This window comes from Balaenoptera ricei, chromosome 8 (genome assembly GCF_028023285.1).
Source record: "Balaenoptera ricei isolate mBalRic1 chromosome 8, mBalRic1.hap2, whole genome shotgun sequence".
NCBI classification, from domain to species: Eukaryota; Metazoa; Chordata; class Mammalia; order Artiodactyla; family Balaenopteridae; genus Balaenoptera; species Balaenoptera ricei.
In genome coordinates, this window is record NC_082646.1 from 66,753,742 (window position 1) to 66,777,852 (window position 24,111).

General features: G+C 46.1%; 1 protein-coding gene across 6 annotated transcripts in view; it reads right to left on the reverse strand.

The window, feature by feature from the left end:
- Positions 1 to 20,840, reverse strand: part of SCUBE2 (signal peptide, CUB domain and EGF like domain containing 2) — a 64,366-nt gene extending 43,526 nt beyond the window's left edge. For 2 of the 6 annotated variants that reach the window (XM_059931093.1, XM_059931087.1), the window contains exons 1-7: positions 20,694 to 20,840; positions 19,383 to 19,505; positions 13,112 to 13,237; positions 8,681 to 8,815; positions 3,856 to 3,981; positions 1,367 to 1,483; positions 546 to 635 (exon numbers count right to left, since the gene is read on the reverse strand). In XM_059931093.1, the coding sequence (XP_059787076.1) occupies positions 546 to 635; positions 1,367 to 1,483; positions 3,856 to 3,981; positions 8,681 to 8,815; positions 13,112 to 13,237; positions 19,383 to 19,505; positions 20,694 to 20,814 (838 nt within the window). In that variant the 5' untranslated portion in view covers positions 20,815 to 20,840. The remainder of the gene's footprint in view (positions 1 to 545; positions 636 to 1,366; positions 1,484 to 3,855; positions 3,982 to 8,680; positions 8,816 to 13,111; positions 13,238 to 19,382; positions 19,506 to 20,693) is intronic. The other 4 variants (XM_059931088.1, XM_059931091.1, XM_059931089.1 and 1 more) reach the window with 4 other exon arrangements.
- Positions 20,841 to 24,111: the final 3,271 nt, after the last annotated feature.

Here is a 24,111-nt window from a genome sequence, read left to right on the forward strand (position 1 = left end):
TGGGCTGAGTCCGAAATAGAAGACTCAGTGGACAAAAACCGAGCCAAATTGCCATATGCTAAATAGGGACTGCCCACAATGCTTCTCTCGTCACAGTTACTCAGAGGGGGGGTGGTCTGACATGCACTGACCACCCACTAAGTCCCAGACAGCGGACTCTGGGCACTTTTGCACATTATTGTCTTAACCGAGCTTCCTGATAACCCTAAGAGGTCGACTATATTACATCCATTTTAGAGGAAGACCAGGACACAGCGGCTCGGGACAGTTTGCCCAAGTCTCAGCGCAAGTATCAGCAGCGTTATGACGCTAACCCAGTTATGCTGATGGCTGGGCCGGCACTCTTCCCACAATACCAGGGGTCCTGGATGGTGACTAAGCAATAGCAGTGAGTGGAGAACAGACACACACTGGCTGGACAGGAGCTGCTGACTCTAATCCAGCTGGTCTGAGGGCACATGGGCCCCAGGTTCAGGTCTGATGCAGTAAGTTGGGGAGGGAAAGGGACAACATCAGTGGTGGGGGAGGGCGGGGGAGGCGCCTACCCATGAGCAGCCGCCGTTTCACCCGTTTATCCCCATCCGCCACGGATGTGGCATTGCTCTCCATCACCTCCGGGGCAGCGTCCTCTCGCTCTGCAAGAGATGCAAACAGCACAGTTCTCAGACTGAATGAGTCAGATTGTTCATCCCCTGCACAACCACTTCTGTGGAAATCCCAGACATGAGAACAATGTGAGAAATGTGACTCTGTTCATTCAATAAAAATATGTTGTAATGAGGCTCTGTGCTAAATGGCCTCAGAGCCTTAATAGACATTAAATACGGAAAAGATTTTTTTATTCTACTGTACTAACCAGAGACCTTGGGGAATGCAAGCTTCAGATTCACTCCAGAACCCTCAGTCCAGGACAAAAAGAATCTTGGATTGGGGAACATCTGAAATGGAGCTAGCAAAGAACACGCCATGAAGGGCAGGGCAGGCAGACATCCCACCAGAAATATGCAACCCTGGCTGCTGCTGATGGCAAAGGCCACCTGTCACCATGAACAGCTAGCTTTAACTTTGCGTTACCCTGGCCTCTTGGGATGTGTTGTTCCAATTTCCAGAATACCAGCTTCAGGAGCAGCCTAGTCCAGGAGAGGAAAAAGGGCTTTCCAAGGTCTCACAGGGAGAAAGGGGCCCCCAGTCCGGGCCTGGACTACTTCCACTGCCACATGTGAGGCAGCATAGGACATGCTTGAGGGCATATGCACTGGAAACACCCTGCCTCTAGTACTAAACAATATTAATCGTTAGGGTCAGGGCTGGGTTGGAGTGAGCAGGCTGGGGAAGACCCTAACCCAGTGTTGGGGTCACCATTCACCAAGGCAGCTCCTTCCATCCGTGTGCATCTTGTACTGGGGATGGCAGCTACACTCTGGGCCTTCTGCAGTGTCCTCACAGGAGTGATGGCATCCACCGTTTCCATGGTTACAGGTCACTGAAAGGAAAATGAATCAAACCATAAAGCACGGAGATTTCCACAACTGAGGCTGTGTTTGCTCCAGAAGACCTCTGATTTTCATTCAGGAAGTATTCGAGCACCTAGCATGTGCTAGGAATTGTGCATAAAAGAGAGAACCTTGACTCAGACCACGTCCCTGTCTATATCAACAGGTAGTCACAATATGACTTGCAGAAACGCTGAATGACAGATTTGAGCAACGTTATACAGAAAGATAGACATGGGAAGGTCAGGGGAGATTTTTCACTATTTAAAGGAAATTATACCAAAAGATTCCAAACTACTGCTTTGCTCTATCACGAGAAGTACTAGGGCGTTTGGAAATGCTGTAACACTTTACGTCTGGAACAGACAATATTTAATTTGTATGTATATGTCAGGATTTCTCTCATCAGATTCCATCTGGATTAGTTAAAAGGGAGGGTAATCGGAGGAAATGATGACTCTTTGCACACAGTTAATGCAACATTAACCAATAATTACAAAGACTATGTATGAACACATTGATGACAAGCCAAGGGGGAAAAAAAGCCAACTACAAAACTATCTATTCATCAAACTCAACAGTGGTTACCTCTGTCAAAGGAAATGGCAAAGGAAAAGGGGGAAATGTTATATGTTTCTTTGGACTGTTTAAATTCTTACACAACCATTTTTAATTTTCTAATTTAAAAGAACTGAAAACATATTTGCGCTGTGAGAAAAAACTGTTCTGTGACTATAGCTGTGTAAATATTGTGTATGCATATCAACAACAGAATAGGAATATGAAAAAAGCAAAACAACTGATTATGTGGTGGAATTCTGGATTTTTTCTTTATTATATCCTCAAGTTTTATAATATCTGAATATAATCTTATAATATTATTTGAGCAGTGATACCTTAAAAACTTTTTAAATTTTTAAAAATAAGTTTTCAGATATTCTACTGGCTCCCAAAAAGCTGTAAAATGCTGATTCTCACTCCACAGGTGACTCTCCTGTGGAGACCTGGGTCCTCCTTTTGAAGACAGCTGGAGCCAGCCCCACTTTTAGGGGCCCTGTGAGGCTGTCAGAACCTGTTGTTGGTGACGGTGGCATCAGCCCTGGTTTGTCAGGCTTTGAGGTTGCACTCTGGTTTGCGATGGAGACAACGGAGAGAAGTCTCTCACCGACGAAACTGCCTCTCCTTCTCTTAACCACTGAGGTCTATTCACTGTAAACAACCATCCCCAGCAAACTGCAGGCGTCTTCTAGAGGGTCCATGACTTTGGGAAGAGTTCCTACAGGGAAACCCTCAATGTTTCCTCTGGCGTAAATAGTGGTTTAGAAGCACCTTTAATGGCCGGTTGTTTCCTATTATCCATTGGAGCTATTATTGTGTTTCCTCATCATGTGGCAGCTGCATCTGGACTGTGTACACCATTCATTGACTCATCCATTAAACAAATGTGGATTGAGCACATCCAGGGGAAGACTGAGAGGCAAAAATAAGACAAGATCCCTGACTTGGTGGGGCTCGTAGTTGGGGAGACAGACACATAAATTCAACCCCAGATTCAACCCAGTCGTGTGGTTGAATCAAACACACGATTCAACCCCAGAGTGCCACGTGCTATCATCGAGGAATAAACAGCGCTATGGGCGCCAAAATACAAACTGGCTGCCTTGTCTGAGGCCATCGGGGAAGGCTTCTGAGGTCATGTAGCACGGTGACTAGGAGCACAAGCCTTACAGTTAGGCAGGCCTATGTGTGAATCCTACATTTGCCACTTACTTCCTGTGTGACCTTGTAGCTTTACCTTCTCCACGATTTTCTCCACTTAGCTCATAAGGTGGTGACTGTAAGAATTAAATGCAATATGGCACCTCTTTAGACAAGGCTTTGCACATAATAAATGCTCCCCCAAAGTAGCTATTACCTTTATCATGATTAGAAGTTAGGCAGGAGATTAAAAATTGAGCGAGAATTCACCAAGCTAGGAAGGAAGGAAGGCTTGGAAAAGCCTTGGAGGCATGAAAGAATGGAGGCTTTCTCCAAAAGCCAGGAGTTTGGTGTCTGGAGAAAGGAGGCTGATGAGGCTTGTGTAAGAAGCGGGAATCAGGTACCAAAGAGCTGCCAGATGAGGAAATTTGACTCTATTCTATGGGAACAGAGAGACCTGGCCCCCAACATTCACACTCCTTACTCCTGAGTGTTATTTCCTTCCGACTGGTTCTTTTAGAAAACATCATTTCCCTTCCCTACAGGAGATCACCCTCAATATCTCACGTGACTGCCTTCCCTGATGTTTCTGGTGCTGGGCTGCACAAGACAACCTCTGGGGTAGGATGGTTCCCAGCACAGCTGTGTGCCAGTCTGTACTTACAGGTGCAGTCTCTCTGGTTCTTGGCCAGCTCAAAACCAGGCCTGCACTCGCAGGCCACGCTGCCCCTCGGGGCCTCCTTGCAGATGTGACTACAGCCGTGATTCTTATTCATGCAGCTCAGACCCTCTGCAAAACAGCAGCACGCAGCCAGTGACCAGGTTGCAACAGAATCCTGACCCCGGGAGTGAGGCAAGGGTCTGGGGGGTGGGCCACAGACCTGCCTGCCTGGGTGTCCATCAGTCCCACGTTTTAAAAGAGTACATCATTCAAATGAAGCCAGGTCATTTAACAGAGATACGAAAACTTTCTTATGTCACCCAAGAGATAGGATGTTTCAATTCCCCTAAAGAGGTAGGAGCTCTCCCAATACACTGAAAAGAAAGTACCCACCAGGAGGGAATTCCCTGGTGGTCCAGTGGGTAGGACTCCGAGCTTTCACTGCCGAGGGCCCGGGTCGAGTCCCTGGTCGGGAAACTAAGATCCTGCATGGCGTGGCCAAAAAACTTTAAAAAAAAAAAAAAAAAAGAAAGTACCCACCAGGAGCTCTCTGTTGGGTGTGGAATCAGAACCTGTGGACCCCAGGAACATGTCCTCAGACTCTTATCTCTGCCATGTTGTTACCCATGCTGATCAAGAATACAAACAGAAAAGGAGAATCTCTCTACAAAAATCTGCAGATAGACTGATGAAGATTCCCAACCTTTTCACATATTCTTGAAGATGACTTTCAGAAAATTTCAACCCTCCACTCTACCCCCACCAAATCCACACTTTGGAGGTGACTGTGACTACTGTATTTCAGCATCACCCCATGGACACCTGCCCAGGGACCTCTCTTATGTGACCACCTTCAGTTAGTCCCTGGGCCCTCCCTCAGTGGGCTTGGAGGACAACAGCAGAGAGAACAGAGAGAGACCTCATATATGTGGTTTCCTTCTGCTGCTGTAAAATCCTTCTCAAGTATAATTTTCATTAGGCCCGATCTCGTGGTAACTGTGGTAGGAAAGGGGATTATTTTCCTGGATGGTTTAACATGCATCTAAATGATGGGGTCATAGCAAAGTAGACACCTGTGTGGTTTGCCAACATCAGGCCTCTTCTCAGTACCAATTCTTTAGGGGGCTCTGCCGCCTCCCAGCACTCTGAAGGAACTGTTATCAAACCCAAGAGTAAACTCAAAACCTCTCCTTGGTTTGTACAACATTAATAAGTACGTATTCATGTGATGCTTCTTTGCATTTGTGCAACGTTAACTCTAAAACATCTTTAAGAGTAGGGATTTTGTTCTCACTGATTCTCCACTAACAAGACATTTTCTAATACTGGAAGTGGCACTGTTTTAACATGAGTACAAAAAGCTTTCATTCAGCTTCGCTAGGATCCAATACTGTTCCGTATTGTGCCCCTAAAACCTTAGCCAATTGGTTCTAATGAAGTCAAAAGTCATTTCTCTCCAGTTCTCACCATGGGGCCGTTGATCTGTGCTTAACTGGAATGATTGTTTTAATACAAACAGATGTCATTCCTATTCCAAAAGACAGAGCAACAGTTAATACATCCCATATTCTCTTAAAACTATCTTGTTTTTTATCTGACAGTTACAAGCTGTTTGAACTCCACCACTCAATCTGCTGGAAGTTGCTGGGATTCATTCACCCATGCCAAGGGCTGCTGTCAATTAACACAGAAAGAAGCTTGCACGGGGTCAGTGGAAAGCTCTCTCTTTGCTCTGGCCGGTGACTTCTGAAGGCGTTATTTGCTCCCAGTAATAAGATGGCACAGAAGGTAAGAGTTGCCTCCAGAAGCAGTGTCCTGTCCTCCTAGGAAGGCCCAGCAAGCATTAGCTTTGTTCTTGGATCAGCAGAACATTTGAAATAATAGGGTCCAGGAGCACCCAAGGGTAAGCGTAACAGTGCCCAAGAAAAGGCAGCAGTAACATCTGCGAGGTACACTCCTAAACAGGTCAGCTGCTTCTTCCTCCTCTTTTTCTTTTTCATTCTGTTTACAAGTCTGTTCAGACATTTGCAAAGTGACCTTTACTGCCTCAGGGCAATCCATTTACACAAGAGATATTTAGTAAGAACTGATTGTGTGCCAGATACCATGGGGATACAAAGAAGTTGCCCCCTGATGTCATATCATATCAAGCAAGACCTAAAGTTACCAGGAGACATCGGAGGTTTAAATGGCTCTGGAAATGCTAAGGGCTTTTTAAGAGGTGACCCCGAAGCTTTTCACAGTCTCCTGGCTCAAAACAAGGTCACTGCTAGGGGTGGCAGATGGATCTGGTCCAAACTGCGAGGCCCAGCTATGGTTCTGGCTCCCCCAGAAACTGCCCTGGCAGTCCTGTTTCTGGTCGTTAGTTCACCAGGAAGGAAACAGCTCAGAAATGTGAGAAATATCCCATTCTGGTGGTCCCCAGGCTGAGGGTCTCACTGAAGAATATTTCTGGAAACCAAATAAAAATATGCCTTGCAAATAGGGCAAGAAAAGGGGGAAACAGCCTCTGCTGAGAGCACAGCCTCTTCCTCACTAACCTGACACCTTCCTTACTACTCTAAAAAGGCAGCAGTGCAAACATCTAAAAATACTCTCGGAGCGGACAAAACAAAAGAGGAATGCTCATTTTGAGAGCCTGAGCTCCCATGAATAGGCACAAAGGCAGGCTGGGGTGGTGTGTCTCCCTCTAGCCTACCCCCATTACATGGGTGAAAACACACAGTCTCTTTACCAGAGCTTTGGGGTCTCTAAGGATGAAAAAAACACAATAGCTTGAGTTTCTCTCAGAATCAGCTATTAAGATCCCCTATATTAAAGAACATTTAGTAAATAATTATTAAAAACAACAACAGCTACACTAGAAAATACTAGCTTGCGGTGTTTACCTTCTTTCAACCATCTTCAGAGTATCAGCTGTGGGTTTTAACGTCTATTTTAATACAGTTTCTAAGGGTTTAATATGCACATCAAGGAGGAAACCCTACAGGAACACTGTTTACAGATGGCTCTATTTGAAGAGTTAAAACCCTAGGATGGAAGGGGGCAGCTGCAGACCGCTCCAATCTGCTGGCTCACGCTGCCGTGAATTTGCCCAGCAATCGGGTTGAAACACAACAGAAAATCACAGAGAGTGCTTCCAGACCACAACTCAAATTCTTGCATTTTGGTTTTTAGCTCCAGACAAATATGCTCATCTTAAATACTCTTCAGGGGTTCTAAGAATGTCTGAATTGTAGGAAATTTAGAAAACACAAATCGCGGAAAGGAACTGCTCTTGTATTTACTTCTGGTGTGAGAAGCCCGTGTCTGTAATGAGTCTGGGGGGCTTGCAGCCTTGTCCAGTCTGGGACAGGAGAAAGGGGCTGAGCCACTGCTCTGGAAGAGCGAGGGTAAGAGGTGATATTAACCACCGAGAGTGGTTGGACCCGTACTGGGGGTTTTCAAGCCCTGGCTTGACCTACAGGGCGCCACCCCCCTCCCCACCGCCTGAAGAGAAAGCCAGAGTGACTTTCCAGGAAGCAGCTGTGAGCAACCAAAAGGGAGAGGCCCTGAGATCCAGATCATTCGTGCTGCTGGCATCTTAGTTCAGCCTCTGACCAGAGGCAGAGCTCACCCAAGAGTCCAGAGAACCCCGGCAGGAAAGTGAAAATGAAACCTAACTGCTACTTAATCAAGGGTCGCACACCTGTATGAGATAAGAGATCCACCTGATTAGGGTCAGAGTCTATGACCACCCATCTTCCACACTGACAATGAGCAGGCTTGGGGAAAAAGAGCCTTCGACTCCCCATTTCTCTGATCCTTCTTCTTAGTACCCAAACAGGCCTTCTGGTTAGGGATAAGAAAGGGGCCATCACTCTTGGAAAATGAGGCAAAAGTCATCTTCCACAAAGAAACCCTTGAAAAATCACTAAAACCACCACGATTAAAACAATAAATCTACAAATCTACAAATAGTAGAAGAACTGAAAATCACCACATTCTTAAGTTATGAGGATGAATACGCAGCACATGCCAAAAGGAGTTAATAGTCTAGGATTTGGGGCACTTCCCTTAAAAACAGGCACAGGCAACCTTGGGAGACATACAGCCATCAAAATGTGGTTCTTTGGCTTAAGAAAGAGCAGAGAAGAATTAAAAGCACATCACTGAGTTCAAAGTGGCTGATTGGCCACAAGTACTTAATTCCTCTCCCTCCTGAGAATCCACTGAACTAATAGAAGAATAAAATAGGTATAAACTCAAAGCAGAGAGAACGAGCCATCAGAGGAGAAGAACTTTCTGCAAATTTATGGAGGAATGGTAAATGACAACATGGGTGAAGAAAACCATAGTATAGAGACCCCCAGTCTGGGGAGGGGGTCCACCTGCCCCCTGGAATCCCAGAAGCTCAGAGTTCAAAAACGCAAAACACAGGGAATGCCAGGTCTTGCTGAAAACAGGGCAATTCACTGAGTCTCCAAAGGAAGGCTCCAGCCCCTCCCTCCCCAAAAAATGTGCTGTGGTTTCCAGCACCTTTCTGAAAAACTGGGCAGATCATCCATTGCATTTCTCCTGAGACGTCTAGTCATGTTTGAAATGTACTCCATTTAGAGATTAGAATCAGAGAATGTGAGAGTTTGAAGAGACCTCAGAGCTCACCCAGTCCAACCCACTTTTTTAGCAGGGTGAGAAAGGTGCAGCTAAAATAACCTGCCCACTTGTCCTCAGGCCTCCAGGCTTTCTAAACCCCGTGCTTCCCCTCTAGAGCCTTTGAGGATGGGGGTGGGGGATTCTCAGATGTGACCCTGCCCCCTGCCCCCTGCCCCCAGCTGAGCAGAGCTACCTTCTGAGCGGTGAATGCACGTGTGCTGATTGTCACTCAGGAAAAACCCCTCCTTGCAGCGGCACTCGTAGCTTCCCATGACGTTGACACAGGTGTGCTGGCAGCCGCCATTGTTCTCCAGGCACTCGTCCACATCTGGAGGGGGAGAAGTCTTAGCCTTTGCTTTTGTGACTGCTTCACACACCGCCCCACCCACCACCCCCCTGCCCGGCAGCTCAGGGGCTCCTGCTAAGCAGAGACGGCGAGGTCTCTCGTCAGGTTCTTGCATCACAGAAGCTCTCAGAATTGAAGCCAGTGGGGCCGCAGGTAATTAACCCAGCCCTCATGGGTCTAGAGCTCCCTTAAACAGGCCCTCCACCTGGACACCTGGATAATCAGTAAGTATTTATTGAACACCTCTTTCTTAAGCACAGTGCTAGAGGAGACAATAAAACACAGATGAGTAAGATCAAATTCCTTTGTTCTGGAGCATCTCCTTCAGCAGAGGGAAAGAGACAACTGTACACGTAATTGTGTGATTCTAGGCAAAAGAAAGGGTGTGAGCGTAGTACGAAGGCTGGGAGACACGGAGTATGTTCAGATAACAGGGTGTTATTCAATTTGGCTGAAGCACGGTACATGCAGGGAAGTTACAGGAGACAGAGCTGGGAAGATAGACTGGGTCACACTGCAGAGGACCTTGAATAGCAAAGAAGTTCCTGCTTCATTTGAGAAGCAATTGGGAACCCCTGGAGCAGGGTGACACGGTCAGCCCCTCGTGTTGGGAAGGATAAGGCAGCAGCTGAGGGAAGGACACAGGGAAGGGGAAGAATTGAAAGCCTGGGAGTCCAGCTTCACGCGTTTGCCTGAAATAGCCATGGCTGGCGCTAGTAGGGGACCGGACCTGGGGCCTGGCAGTGGGGATGCCTAGGATGGAAGAAATAGAAGGGGACTGTGGACAAGGTGCCATGTGGACATGGGGTGAGGTGGCTGAGAAACATGGGGAAGACCAGTGCCGGGTACAGAATTGGGGGTGGAGATGTGGTTGGTCCCCAGCAGGGCAGGGAGGTGGTAAGTGTGAGATGCTGACATTCAGGGCTAGCTCCAACAGGCTGTGGGAAGCCTGAGCCTGGTGTAAAGACAGCTTTGAAAACCACTTACTTGTGGTGTCCTGATAAAGTGGTGGATGCAGATGAGAAAGTCAAAGGCAGGAGTGTAGGAAGGGAGAGAAGGGGAGAGAAAGGAGATGGCCAGAGGTAGGATTTGGAGAACACTAAGGGGTAGCAGGAGGAGACAGCAGAAGCCCCAGAAAAGGAGCCATCAGCAGGGAGGGAGGGAGCCTTGACCCAGTTCTATGCCCCCAGGGCGAGGTTAGGGGACCTTCCTTCCACTGTGTCACATACTACCTTGTGCGCGGCTCCATCAATACACTTACCACCATGCATTGTCAAAATCTTTTTTTTTTTAATTTGTACCTTTTGACTCCTCAAAATCTTTTACTTATGCATCTCCACTAGATTGCAAACTCCTTGAGGACAGATTTTTACAGATTTTTTTTTTTAAATTTAGCATAGCCCTGGAACCTGCAGGCACACATTAACTCTTCAATGCATGAACAAACCAGCAGGAGAGCACAGCATCATCAGAGTTAAAGAAGAGGAAACTTCTAGAAAAATCTCAGACATGACAGAAGCTCAAGGAGAAGGCTGATGTGAAAGCAATTTATTTTCTCTAGCCCTGATTTCCCATGTGCCTGTCACTAGCTCCTGGGGGCATCCGTAACAAGAACATTCACATTTAAATATCTGTTATCTGGTTTCAAGCTTCAGATTTTACAGTCATCTGTCCTCCCACACTACCCAGCAGATGCCTTTCTAAACTGATGGGACTTAAGCCATCCCCTGAAGCCTAACAGACTTGCCCTTCTCTGTGCCAAAGGGTGAAGGGAGCACGTTCCAGGGGGCGAGATGTGCTGGAACACACCTGGCCCCGCTGTTCCACAGCGAGGACTGGGGTGAGCAGGAGAGATGTTTCCCTGAACACCAAATCCTGGCCTGGCTCTAAGTAAAGGTGTGCTCCCCTCTGAGCTGCACCACCCCACTCCATGTTTAACCCACTATTCCTTTTCTCCAAAGCAATTAGAAATGTATCAAGTTGGGTGATGCACTCTGATTGAATTAATACAAAAGTTCACATGCACAAATGTGTATCACTAGGCTGGTGAGTTTCTGCAGAATGTAAAACAGTGTTTTACAACCCTGGCTGTGTGTTAGAACCCTGATGTCCAGACCCCACCTCCTAAGACACTGATCTCACTAGCCTTGGATGAGACCTGGACAGTGGTGTCATTTTAAACTTCTCAAGTGATGCCAATGTGCTACAGGACCTAGTAGCTATGTTGTGCTCCCAGACATTCAATAAGTAGAAGCCGAATTCAGGTGGGGTGAGCTGTGTGGAAGAGCTGCATTTTGTTTTTCAGGCTCACAGGCACCCAGGATATCCGAGCACTCTGGGTCGAGTGCCAGAGCTAAGTGGTGTTTGTACTCTGCATATCCTGGCTAATATAACGGCGGCTAATTGTGCGGTCACGGGGCCGAGGAGAGGTAAGGGTCATCCCAGAGAACACAGGAAACTGTCCCTCCTAAAAAATTTTGGCTCTGAGCTCCTTTCTTGTCACAAAATGCTTGTGCTCTTTCAAGTCCAAATGGCAGCAAAGTCTCTATGTGTGCTGGTCCTGCTCTTCTCCATGTACCACTGTATTTTCTCGTGCCTTCCTTTTCATAGAATCCTTAGCCCCTTCAGATATACTCAGTGGATGCTCCAGGTTTTTCTCCCAGGCAGACCCTTGCTACCAAACCCACAAAGAGACCCCAAAGAGGGGAAATGCAGATACTCTGCTGAAATATCTGTGTTAGCAGCCAGGCAAGGAAGGACCTGGGGCCTCAGGCCTTTACTCCAAACCACCCCACCCAACCTGGCCCAGGTCCTTAACTCTTGGAAGTTTCCACTTTTTGTTCTTAGGAAGCTCATACTTCCTCCAAGCTGTGGGTTTGGGCACAACTGTGATGACTGGGTCTTCCATCAAATACAAATCCTCAAAATGCCACTGGCTAATCAAAGGGAAATGAGTGATTTCCCCTACAAAATGGTTTTTAAAAAAAACCACACTGTGTGCTTCTCAACAAATTACACACTAAAAGTGATTTCTTTCTTTTTTTTTAAAGTTTTTATTTAATCTCAATGTATTGCTGCTCTCAGGATTGTCTCTCTAATGTGTCTTTTTGTGGTGCTAATGGCCTAGAAAGTCTGCAGAGGGGTTAGCGACTCCCCAGCCCTCAATCAGTTCTTCCTGATAGCTGCAGGCTTAGAAGGCCAAGTGGTCTGACCAGTGCTTGACCTCTCACACAGGGCTCAGACAGGAAGGGACAGAGTCTACATCAGGATGGGGCTCCAGGTGACATGATAAAGGTCATATCAGGGCTTAGTTAGTCCCAAATACTCTCCTTCCCCAACACGAAAAATTCAAGTTCTGCCTGTACTCATTTAGTGACTTTTATGCTGATCTCAAAGCATTTGATCAAGTGGCCATTCCCACTGCAGAGCAAGGGAGCATCTGAATAGCTGTCCCCACAGAGCCAGGGCCTGGCTCAAGCTGCTCCTTGGTTAGCCAAGTGGATATAAGTGGGTCAACCACATGAAGGATCATCAGTGTCAAAGGAATGTGATGCCATCTGGGTCCCATGTCCTTCTGTACCACTGCTAACACCAGTCTTAAAGTGCAAATAGACCACAAACACTTGCCTTCCAGGTGTGCTGCATCTTCTAAGACCATCCAACATTCAACCCTATCCAACTGCTTGCTATTTTTAAATTCTGTTTTATTCCTGGCATAAGGAACCAATGTAAACAATACTCTTTGCAGTCCCTAACTCAGAGACTGAAACTCCAACAGATGTTTCTGGTTTGTGGAATACTAGGAGGACGTTAATGGAAGGTTTCTATTTGAATTTCTCTCTCTTTTAAGAAAAAAGAGGAGGGTCTACCTGGCTGAGATCCAAGCACACATGTGGAATCTTCAGGACAAGTAGTTTTACATGATTCTGGAAGAGAGACACTTACCATTGAAGAAATGGTTATAAGTCAAGACCCTTTTAACACAAGACCAAAGATCTTAAAGGTAACAAGTCAATGCCAGAAAATCAATAAGTAGTAATGTCAATGTCCACTCACCTCCTTGGACTAATGGAGGATTTATATTATGAATGACCACATAAAAACTAAGATACTTAACCTGGTTTTCTATCAGGAAGTGTGATTTCTAGGGAGCCAGAAAACAAAGGTCTCTGATCCCATTTTTCTTTTAATGAGTATGTTTTTGTCAAAGAAAAGAAAGGGGTGGAGGTGCCGGAGGGTAGGTAAAGGAGAATTACCATTTCCAACCGTTTTCCTTACCAAGACAATTATGACCGTCATGAGCCAACATGAAGCCATCAAAACAAGTGCAGCGATAATTGCCGGGAATATTCAAACAATCATGGACACAGCCTCCATTGAGTTCATTTTCACATTCATCAATATCTGAGGAGTAAAACAGAAGTAAACCACACAAGCACTATTTCTTTAGTGTGGAGAAATATGCATTTACCTTTTAATCAGCCATCCCACATCTAGCAATCTCCAACAACAGAAAAATAAATATGCATAAGGTTATTCGCTGCAGCATTTGTAATTACAAAATATTGGAAACAACCTAAATGCCCATGCACAGCAAGCAGTTGAAGAATTAAGGTACATTTACTTGGTGGAATACTATGCAGCTGTTAAAAAGAAACAATGAGATAGATCTCTACAAACTGATTTGGAGTGATTTCTGGAATATACTAATAAGTAAAAAAAAAAAAATCAAAATGCAAAAGAGTATATGTAGTATGTTATCTTCGTGTAAAAAATAAGGAGGTACACACATACACACACACACACACGAAATTCCAGCACATTTTTTTTGCAGAACTTGACAAGCTTATCTTAAAATTTATATGGAAATGCAAAAGACTCAGAAGAGGGAAAACAATTTTGAAAAAGGAGAACAAATTTGGAGGATTTTCACTTACTATAAAGCTACAGTTATCAAGACACTGTGTGGTACAGGCATAGAGGCAGACAAATAGATCACTGGAACAGAATCAGAGTCCAGAAATAAACCCTTATATTTATGGTCACTTGATTTTAGACAAAAGTGCTAAGGTAATTTATTGGAAGAAATGATAGTCTTTTTAACAAGTGGTGCTGAGACAATTGGATATCCATAGGCAAAAATGGTTGATTTAGGCCCTTAACTCAGACCATACACAAAAATCACAAAATGCATCAGAGACCTAAATGTAAGAGCTAAAACTAGAAAGCTTTTAAGAGAAAATATAAAACTTTCATGAGAAAATCTTTGAGACCTTGGGTTAGGTAAAGATTTTTTAGATACAACACCAGATACAACACCAAACACACAATCCATAAATCTAAAAATTAATAAATTGGACTTTGTGAAAATTTAAAACTTTTGTACTTCAAAAGACATTAAGAAAATGAAGAGAAGTCACAAATTGGTAGAAAATATCTGCAAATCACATACCTTATAAAGGGCTTATAAAGAACTCTTACAATTCAATAAGAAGACAAACAACCCAACTTTAGAATGGGCAAGAGATTTGAATCAACATTTTACCAGAGACAATACGCTAATGGCTAATAAGCACATGAAAAAAATGTACATCATTAATTATTTGAGAAATTCTAATTATAATCACAATGAGATACCATTTCACACTCCCTAGAACAGTTATAATAAAAAAGACAGACAATGACAAATGTTGGCAAGGATGTAGAGAAATGGGAAACCTCATACATTGCTGATGGTAATATAAGATGACATAGTCACTTTGGAAAGTTCCTTGGCAGTTCCTTAAAAGGTTAAACACAAATTTACCATATGACCCAGAAATTCTACTCCTAGGTATGTATCAAGAGAAATGCAAAATCATGTCTACACAAAGACTTGCAGGTGAATATTCTTGGCAGCATTTTTATTTATAATAGCCCAAAAGTAGAAACAACCCAAATGTCCATGAAATACTAGTTAACAATAAAAAGGAATGAAATACCAGTACAGGATACAACATGGATGAACCTCAAAAACATTATGCTAAGTGAAAGAAGCCAAACACAAAAGACCACATCTTGTATGATTTCATTTATATGAAATGTCCAGAAAAGGCAAATCTACAGAGACAGGAAATAGATTAGTGGTTGCCTGGAACTGGGGCTGGGAACAAGGATCTTACTGTGACGAGGAAAATGCTTGAAAACTGTATTATGTGATGACTGCACAACTCAACTAATTTACCCAAAATCATTGATTTGTCCACTGACTTAGAATTGGTGAATTTTATGGTATGTAAATTATAACTCAATAAAGCAGTTAAAAAGAAAATACATAGTTAGCTGCTTATTTGTGCAAAAGAAATACAGGAAGGATAAACCAGAAACCACAGAGATTGGTGACCCATGGTGTGTGGGAGAAGGGGTGGAAATAAGGAGGAACGGGAACAGGAAAGGAACAGGAGGAAGGAGTCACACTTCTCTGAGTTTTTGAACTGCTTTGACTCTCAGAACCATGGTGATGTTTTACATACACACACATCAACCAGGAAGCAAGAGTGAGGGTGACAAGAGGGATTGAAAAATGGAACACAGAGAGAAACAAATGAACCTAACTGTATTGTAAATGAGTAACACACCACACTGAAGGGGATGGGGAAGAAAAGTACTAGCCTAAGTATGTTTGAAAAATAGTAGCTTGACTGGATGTTATAAGGCCAAATACAAAAATAGTTGTATACAAATACTGTACCCTAATTATTAAATCCGTTTTACTCCCAGGATTATAGAGTAGTAATTCTGTAAATACTTTATGTGTATACTGGGATTGAACAAATAGGTGCATATATTGCAGATAATGAGAGCCAGGTTTTTCACTGTTGGAGAAAGAAGTTATGAATAAGCCAAGAGGGAGGTTAGAATGAATCCTGTGATACTGTTTTGGAATCTGAAGTATCAGTGTAACTCACTGTTTTTAATATATATATAGAAATGGATAGATACAAGGAATAAATATAGATACATGTGTATGTGTGGGTTAGTACACATACATATATTTCCTAGCTCTGTCCACTGAGAGGGCCTAGGAGGAATGACATCCCAGTAACAATGAAAACACCAAACATCCAGATCTTGGTTTCTATACATCCTTTTCCAATAAAAGGAAAACCAGTGCTCCCAGAGAAGTAATTGACTCCGGGGCTGGGGAGGGGAAAATACAGGTGGAGGCTGGAGCATTTTGTGGTACCAGAAAATTAGGAATTTCTCAAAAAATGATGGAGCCATGTCAACAGGACACAGGAGACCATGTGAAGGAGCTCCCAATGGCTAAAGCTGGAACAACTTGAGCCAAAAATAAATAACTATATAATTAAATAAATACCCGTGAGTCCATACTGGCATAAATACATAAACACATAAATCAATGCATAAATAAATGGGGGAGGAGGGACAGATCTTCCTTACAGAAGAATCCCAATTAATAGATGTGTAAGGAACTAGAGAAATACAAAATTACCAAGTCACATATCACAGTAATAATTGTTGCAGGCAAGATCCACAGTTGGGTGCTAAAATCAGCATAGGCTGAAAATATCTGCCCCGATATATATATATATATATATATATATATATATATATATATATATATATATACTGAAAGGGGAAAAAATAGTAACTTTGTAGTGGAGAAACCCAGAATACACCATTTTAACCAGATGATCAAGATTAACATCACCTGTAGTGGGAATGTTGCCATAATGTGCCCCAGATGTGATGCACTGAAAAGCACACAATAGCACTTCTGTAGCAGCTTTGCCGAAAGCTTCACTTTTGTATTACTACAAATGCGTAACCTCAATTTTATCGAGAGAAGACATAGGACATTCTCTTATCGCATCAGTTCCTACCATACTACTTCTCATCATGTGAAAACATAAGGCCGACAAAAGAACTGAACAGTACTCATCAATGTGTCACTGCCATGAAAGACCAGGAAAGACTGAGGAACCGTCACAGAATGGAAGAGACAAAGGAGACAATAGTTAAATGTAATGTGGGACTTTGAGTTGGATTCTGGAAGAAAAATAATAGAAAAACTGTTAGGGAAAAACTGGTGACATTTGAGTGAGTCTATAGTTTATTTAATAATATTGTGCCAGTGTTAATTTCCTGGTTTTGATACTGTACTACGGTTATATAAATTGTTAACATTAGGGTAAGATAAGTGACAGACATATGTGAAGAATTCTGCACTAGTTTTGCAAATTTTCTTAAGTCTAAAATTATTTCAAAATACGAAGTAAAAAAAAACCAAAAATACAAAGGCCAAGTCTAGATTCATCCCTGTTAAACCTGATTCAGTTCCTTAAACTGAGAAATAAGGACCATATAATTAATACTGACCACTGAAACATCCCCTCCCCAAAGTCTGGGATATAAAGTAAGATCATTTAGCATAAAACATCATTTACCTAAAGCCACTTCTGAATCACATTATTTTATAAATACTTATTCAGGGCCCATACTTTCATTTTTCCAACATTTTGGCAGAAGAAATTTGTGGAGGATAAAATTCTGTTCACTCTGAGCAAACCAGTTCCCATCCTTGAACTTAAATAGGGGCAAGAGACTTCGGTGATAATCACAACACAAATGATACCACAGATTGGACCCAAGAGGCTTAAAAACTAATAAGCCAGGAAATACACATAAAAGAGTTACATCTTTGAATATCTACATTTTTGAATCTTTGCAATCCCCATTTTCTTTCCTTTTTCTTCCTGGAAGAAAGTTTCCATTTCTGGATCCCTGTACCAGAAATCCAAACTAAACAGGGACATCCTTATTCACTAGGTTTATAAACACTACAAGTATTCAAAAGATCAAATCCTTCTTAACAGGGAGAACATATGGTCTCTGTTAATAGTGATTACCTGCGGATAAATAGGAAGGTCTTTACTTTTCTATTTTACACATTTTTGTATTGTTTTGTATTGACTTTTTATAACAATAATCACATATTATTTTAAAACCAATTTAAAGGTATAAAAGCAGCGATGCCAGTCAATCATTCATTATTTTAAACTAAATAGTAGACTTTTCACTCTAAACTGCTAGCAATTCAATTTCATTTGTGATAAGCCAAACCCAACAGCTAAGAATAACCAAACTCTTGCCACTTGTTATTCAACATTATTTACTAAATAAGTACTTTAACCAAAAGAAACCTTGGCAGGGTTTCTACCCCCAGAGAGCATACAGTGACTGAAGGTCACAGTGAAAAAGTGAACATTTTTTTCCCCAAACAGGGTACCAACATGTGTGAATTCCAGTACTGTAAATAGAATATTTAATACGGTGAGGATGTGGTATGGAGGAACTGGCGGAGAGATGTTTCAGAAAGAGGTACTCTTTTGGCCTCCCATGATGTAGGGCAGATAGAGAGATGGCTGTCTGTCTCTGGGAAAATATGAGCCTGAAGAAACAGAAGGGCTTTATGGATGGACCACCAATTCCACTTGCTGCGAACCTGACCAGGAGCACGTCTCCTTTGATGGGAGAGGCAGGAGTTTTGCTCCTCCTGCACAAAGGAGACCATAAATTTATTAGGATTTCTCACCCAACCAAAGAGGGGCACCAGGAGGCTGCGTGAACAGCAGAGACGTGGGGTCGGGGTCAGGGACAGAGCTAGAGTGGGGATCTGACTTTTTTTCACCTGCCGGCTAATTGTGTGATCATGCCCACAACCCCTTTCCCGATTCCCCTGAGCCTCAGTGTCCCCATCAGTGACACGAGGGAGAGGATTGGCTCAGAGCTCCCTGAAGAGCCCTGCCAGCTCCAACATGCCACAGTTTCCATGCCCCAAGCAGCCTCTTCCTATGACAGTCCAGTCTGCAGCTAGTTCTCAACGGCAGAGTTCCTGACACTGAGCTAATCCCCCATGGTCCAGAACACAAAATGGCAAAGTCCAGACTTCAGGCTCCCAGATCTAGAGCTCTAAGGGCTTAAAATATCACTCCACACATCCTTCCAGGGCCAACTTGCAGCTCCAAATGGGGCAGGCTCTTGGTGCAGCTCTAAAGCTTGGCAGGTCACAACACCAAACCGCCCGAAGTCAAGGACAAGATGGAGCCACCAGAACCTCAAGGGAGGGCAGGACTCTGGCACTCAGACTTCAGAGCAAGGGTGCTGCCCCAGGGAGGAACAGGATCAGCACAGGATCAGCCCTGTTCTGGAAGTATGGCTCTCCTGATCAACATGGCTGTTGACTTTCTGCCCCCAAACTGAGTGGGACCAAAAGATACTAAAGCAGCTCTTTTCCTTTGCAGAAGCTAGACAAAAGGACATTTCAGAGCCAGATAAAACTGTATGATCAGCTCTCGGGAAGACCTGATGTTCCCTGTTTTTTAAGGATCTGACATGCATTTCAGAGAGTAGGTGATGTGACCCGGGGTGGGGGGTGGGAGGGCTGTTGAAGCACTTTTACCAACGCAAGTGGCCACGGCAAGAGCTGAGGAGGTAGGGAGCTTCCCCTGCTGGCCCACCCACTGCTGGTCCCCAAGTCACTTACCCTCACACTGCCTGCCCTCCCCTTGGTAGCCAGGCCTGCAGGAGCACTTGTAGGAGGTGGGTGTGTTCTGACACAGGGCATTGGTGTGGCAGTCATCTAGCCCCTGGGCACACTCGTCCACGTCTGCAAAAGAGCACAGCAGCTCCTGATATGGTGCCCCAAGCCCTGGTGACCTGGCCTTGGCCCCTCTCTAGCATCGTCTCCCACCAGCCCATCCCACTTCATGCCTCGCCAGCTAAACTGCTTGGGAGCCCCTGGGATGAACTGAACCATGTCCAGGCCCCTGTTTCCAGGCACAGACTGTTCCCTCTGACTGGGATACCCTCTCCACTGGCCTTCAAGACTCAGCTCAGATCCACCTCCTCTAGGAAGCCTGCCAGGACCCCAGAGTGTAGGTGAGGTGTCCCCCAGGATATGCTTACATATCACATTGTCACTGTTTTCCTGCCTGCCTCCCCATCTAGATGGTGTCTTGATTACATATTGGACCTGTGTCCCTGAGGCCAAGCACAGTGCCTGGCACATGAGTAGGTGATGGTAAAGGCCTGCTGAAGGAAAGAGCAAGTTGGCAAAAATGCTCTGAAAACCGAGCAGTGTCTGTCAGCTTTCTCAGGGTTTGGGGTATGGGGGGAAAGCTCGCCCTGGGCTCTGAGCACACCGTCCTGAACCCTCAGACCATGCAGAGAGGTACTGGTGCCCCCCTCCACCCCTTCACCGCTGCCCACCCTCTCAACCTGGAAACCGGCCTTGGCAGAAGCCTTTCCTTGGCTGATACCCCTTCCAGGATGTTCATTAAAAACAAGAGTTTTGAAAGTATTCCAAGTCCAGTTAGTGCACAACGGGTATTCCCAGATTCTCAAGCAGCAGCTGTTCCACAGATAGAAAAATCCCTGGAGCCGACCCTGAAGCCCCCAGGAGAGCTTCCCGGCCCCAGAGGAAAGGAGCGCGGCTGCCATAACCTCACTATGGACCGCGGCCGGAGCCCTCAGTTTCCCCATCTCCGCAAGGAGACTCCAAAGCCCTGCTCCCCGCTCAGCCCGCGCGAGGCTGCCCAGCAGGCGCTCCCCGGGGACCGCGGCGGGAACTGTCATCAGCCCCGGGTCCGAGGCCGGGCCGCGCACTCAGGCCCTGGGCCTCTGGCCCGCGCGGTGGCAGCGCCTCTGCCTGGCCTGCGGGTGCGGCCCCAGGGGAACGGGGGCCACGCAGAGCTCCGCAGCCGAGCCCCGGGCGCCCCCGTGAGGGGCACGGGACCCCTTCCCGGCGCCCGCCCCGCCCGCCGTGCCAGGTGCGCCCCCGCGGCCGGACACTCACCCTCTGGCGGCCCTGCGACGCGGCCCCGACCGGGCGGGACGGCCGCCGTCAGCAGCAGCGGCAACAGCAGCGGCAGCAGCGCCCGGGCCGCCCAGGGGCAGCCAAGGCCCGCGACCCCCATGGAAGGCGCGGCGGCTGCGGGCAGAGACGGCGGAGCGCGGGCGGCGAGCGCGGCGGCGGCTCCGGGAGGTGTGTGCGGGCGCCCTGCCCGCCGCGCTCTGACACCCCCGGCCCGGCCCCGCCCGGCCCCCGAGCCCCGGCCTCATTTTCACACGGTCCTCCGCGGGCCGCCCCTCCCGGCCCCCTCCCTTCCCCCTCACGGCCCGGGCGGAGGGGGCGCGGCCGCGGTGGCCGGAGGACGGCTGTCAGCCTGGCGGGGGTGGGCCCGGCGGGCCGCGAGGCCCCCGCCGCGCAGGCCCCCGCCCCAAACCCGCTGCTCCCGCACCGCCGCGGCGCTCCAGCCCGCAGAGAGCCTCGTGCGCCCCCCGCTCGCGGCGTCTTCCAACTTGACCCGGTCCCTCTTGTGAAGACAAACAGCACTTCTAGCCTGAAATACTCGGACACGGGGCACCCAGAAAGTGTCCTGTGTAGCTCAGAGTCCCATAGTCCCCAAACCCCAAAACCACCTATGGGGCTTACCCGTCTCTCCACTTAGGAGGGGGAATGTGGATGGAATGAAAGTGATTCCACAGACTTCGGATCCTCAGGAGAACGCAACGGAGAGGGTAAGCCCAGCTTCTCTGCTCACCTCAGCACACGCTGTCTACTCTGTTCTGCCCAACCCAGGCCTTCTCTGATCCCCTGCCCTCAAGTCCTGGGAGGACAGTGGCCCACTTGTACCTCCCTGGGGCACTGCTGAGACTGTCCCTTTCTGGCACAGTGCTGGGCCCAGAAGCACGGCACAAAGTATTCATTTCACTGAAAACCGGTTAAATGTATCTTCAGAGCAGCTTAAAGGTGAAGGGAAAGGGGGCCAGAATGTCAAGGGTGAGCCACCAGGGACAAGACAGCCCAACATGGGCACAGGTGGTATCTACGACCACCCGAACTCATAAACATCAGGTCTGGCCAGCTGCAGATACAGGCAGTGTTTGTCACCTGGCCCTCCAAGCAAGACATCCTTATAAGGGAACACACCTGCACAGGGCCTTCCCGCACCACCCTAGGCACAGGTGACTGGAGCCAACCACACGCAGCATCAGAATCGCTCCAGGAACAAAGGTAGTAGCAATTCTCAGATGCAACAAAACACCATACTCAGGGATTTTAATGTTCTTTGTTTGAGCTTCTCTGTATTTATTAAATTTTCTCCTGTGAATATATGCACACATATGTATGTATGTGTGTGTATATATATTCATTCCTTTGATAATCAGAAAAAAATAAACATCACAAAAAATCCACACCGAGCTCGTGCACAAAAACATGTCTTCCTAGGGTCCAGTGCCCTCTCAGAGCTCCCCACTCTGCACCACTCCTCGGCTGCCCCCTGCCCCTTCCGTCCCCACGGCACCCAGGCTGAGACTGCCTCTTTGGGTCTTCATTCCTGGTGTTGCTGTCTAATGGAGAATCTGAGAAAATAACTTTTCTGTGGTGGTTTTTCTTTTGACCTTTTCATCCCCAGCAAAGGCAAGCAGGTTGCATCCCTTTTTCTGTCTTTCACCCCTCCCTCCCACCCCCTTTTGTTTGGTGTGGAGAGAGACACTCAGCTATTTCTAGTAATAAGGGTTATTTTTACACATTTGTAAATCTTCACTTAGTGAAACGTTCTCTCCGCCTATGCCTTTGTGTTCTTAATGGTAGCCATAAATTACTGCCTTCTTTTCTCTCCGCTGCATCAGGCTTCATTGCTTTTGAAATGATCAAAGTTATTTTCTTTTAAAATCCAACTGGAAACTGCCCATTGTGTGGCACAGACCTCGTTAGCTCCAGTCAAAGCATATAAATACATAAAGCTACCCATTAAACTCTACAGGAGCCTCCTCCAGCCCCTTGTGCCTGGTAAGAAATAAGATGCACTGTTCTTCCCCTTCACTGTTTCCCCAAGTTTATATTTCAGTAAGAATACAAATTAATTATGAGACCCAATGCTTTTTTGTCTAAGAGTGTAAGTTTTCCCCGTGTTTCCCGGAAAAGTTTACCACTGGCACAGATCTCCAAAAATGTTCTGAATCCTATTTTGTTTGCCCTAACTTCCATACAACCGTGCTTTCAGCTGGTCGGCTCCCAGATTCCTCAGCAACCTTTCTGACACTTCAGATTAAAGTCAATATGGTTTATGACCAGGAATTTCCATAGGGGAAAGGCTTCAGGGGAAATTTGTGCTCAAATGCCAATGTTTTCCCTGTTCCAATGTCAGGAGGGACTTCATGGGTCCCGAGCTAGCTGTCGTCTGCCCTCTATTGTCCCACTGAGGTCCCCACACTGTCCCTGGACTAAGGCTGAATCTCCCTCTCCCCTCCCTCAGGCTGAGAGGCCATGAACCAGACCGGAGCGTAGAGACAGCCCAGCCAGCCCCATCTCACTGGTGTGGGCTGCTGGCACTAAGAAGACTGTGGAAGCGGAAGCTGTGGGTGCTCCTGAACTGCATATGGCTAAGGTAAACTCTGCATTCACCGGACACCTTTCAGTGCCCATCTTCTTTGACTCTTCAGCAGCCTTTGGAAATTCCTTTTAGAAACTCTCCCTCCCTTGGGTTTTCATGGCATCAGGCAAGCTCCTGATTTTCCAGCCTCTCAGGAAATGCCTTCTAGGTCATCTTCTTGGGATCCTCCTCTTTCAACATCCTCTCCCTGATGGTTCGCTCATTCCCTTGTTTCCATAATAGAAATCTCCCTTTAGCTTCAGTTCTGTGTATTATCCCCAATTGTCTACTGTATACCTCCACCTTGATCTCCCACAGGTCCCCCAGATTCAAGATGTTCAAAACGGAGTTCACCTTCTTCCTCAAACCTGCTCCTTCTCAAGTACTTCCTCTCTTAGAGAGAAGGGCACCACCATTCTGCCAACACCAGGTCAGAGACCTGGCAGTCATCCTAGACTCCATTTTCTCTCTTCCCACCACAGCCAAACCCTCATGTCAACTCGACCTTCTTACCATCTCTCAAAACCATCCTCTTCCTCCATGCAAGCTTCCAAAGCTCAGGCCTCATCATCCCTCCCCTGGTCTGTTGCTCCTAGTCTGTGGTTCCTTATCGATTTCCCGGTCTAGAATCTCACCCCGCTTCAGTTCATCTTCCACAGTGGCTGCCAGAGTAAAATGTAAATTTCATCACACCAATCTCAGTCCTCCTCAGGCTAAAGTCCAAACTCCCTTGATATAACCACTCAAGCAAAACATGACTACCCACTTTTAGGTATATACCCGAGAGAAATGAGTGCGTATGTTCACCAAAAGACACATACAAGAATGTTCATA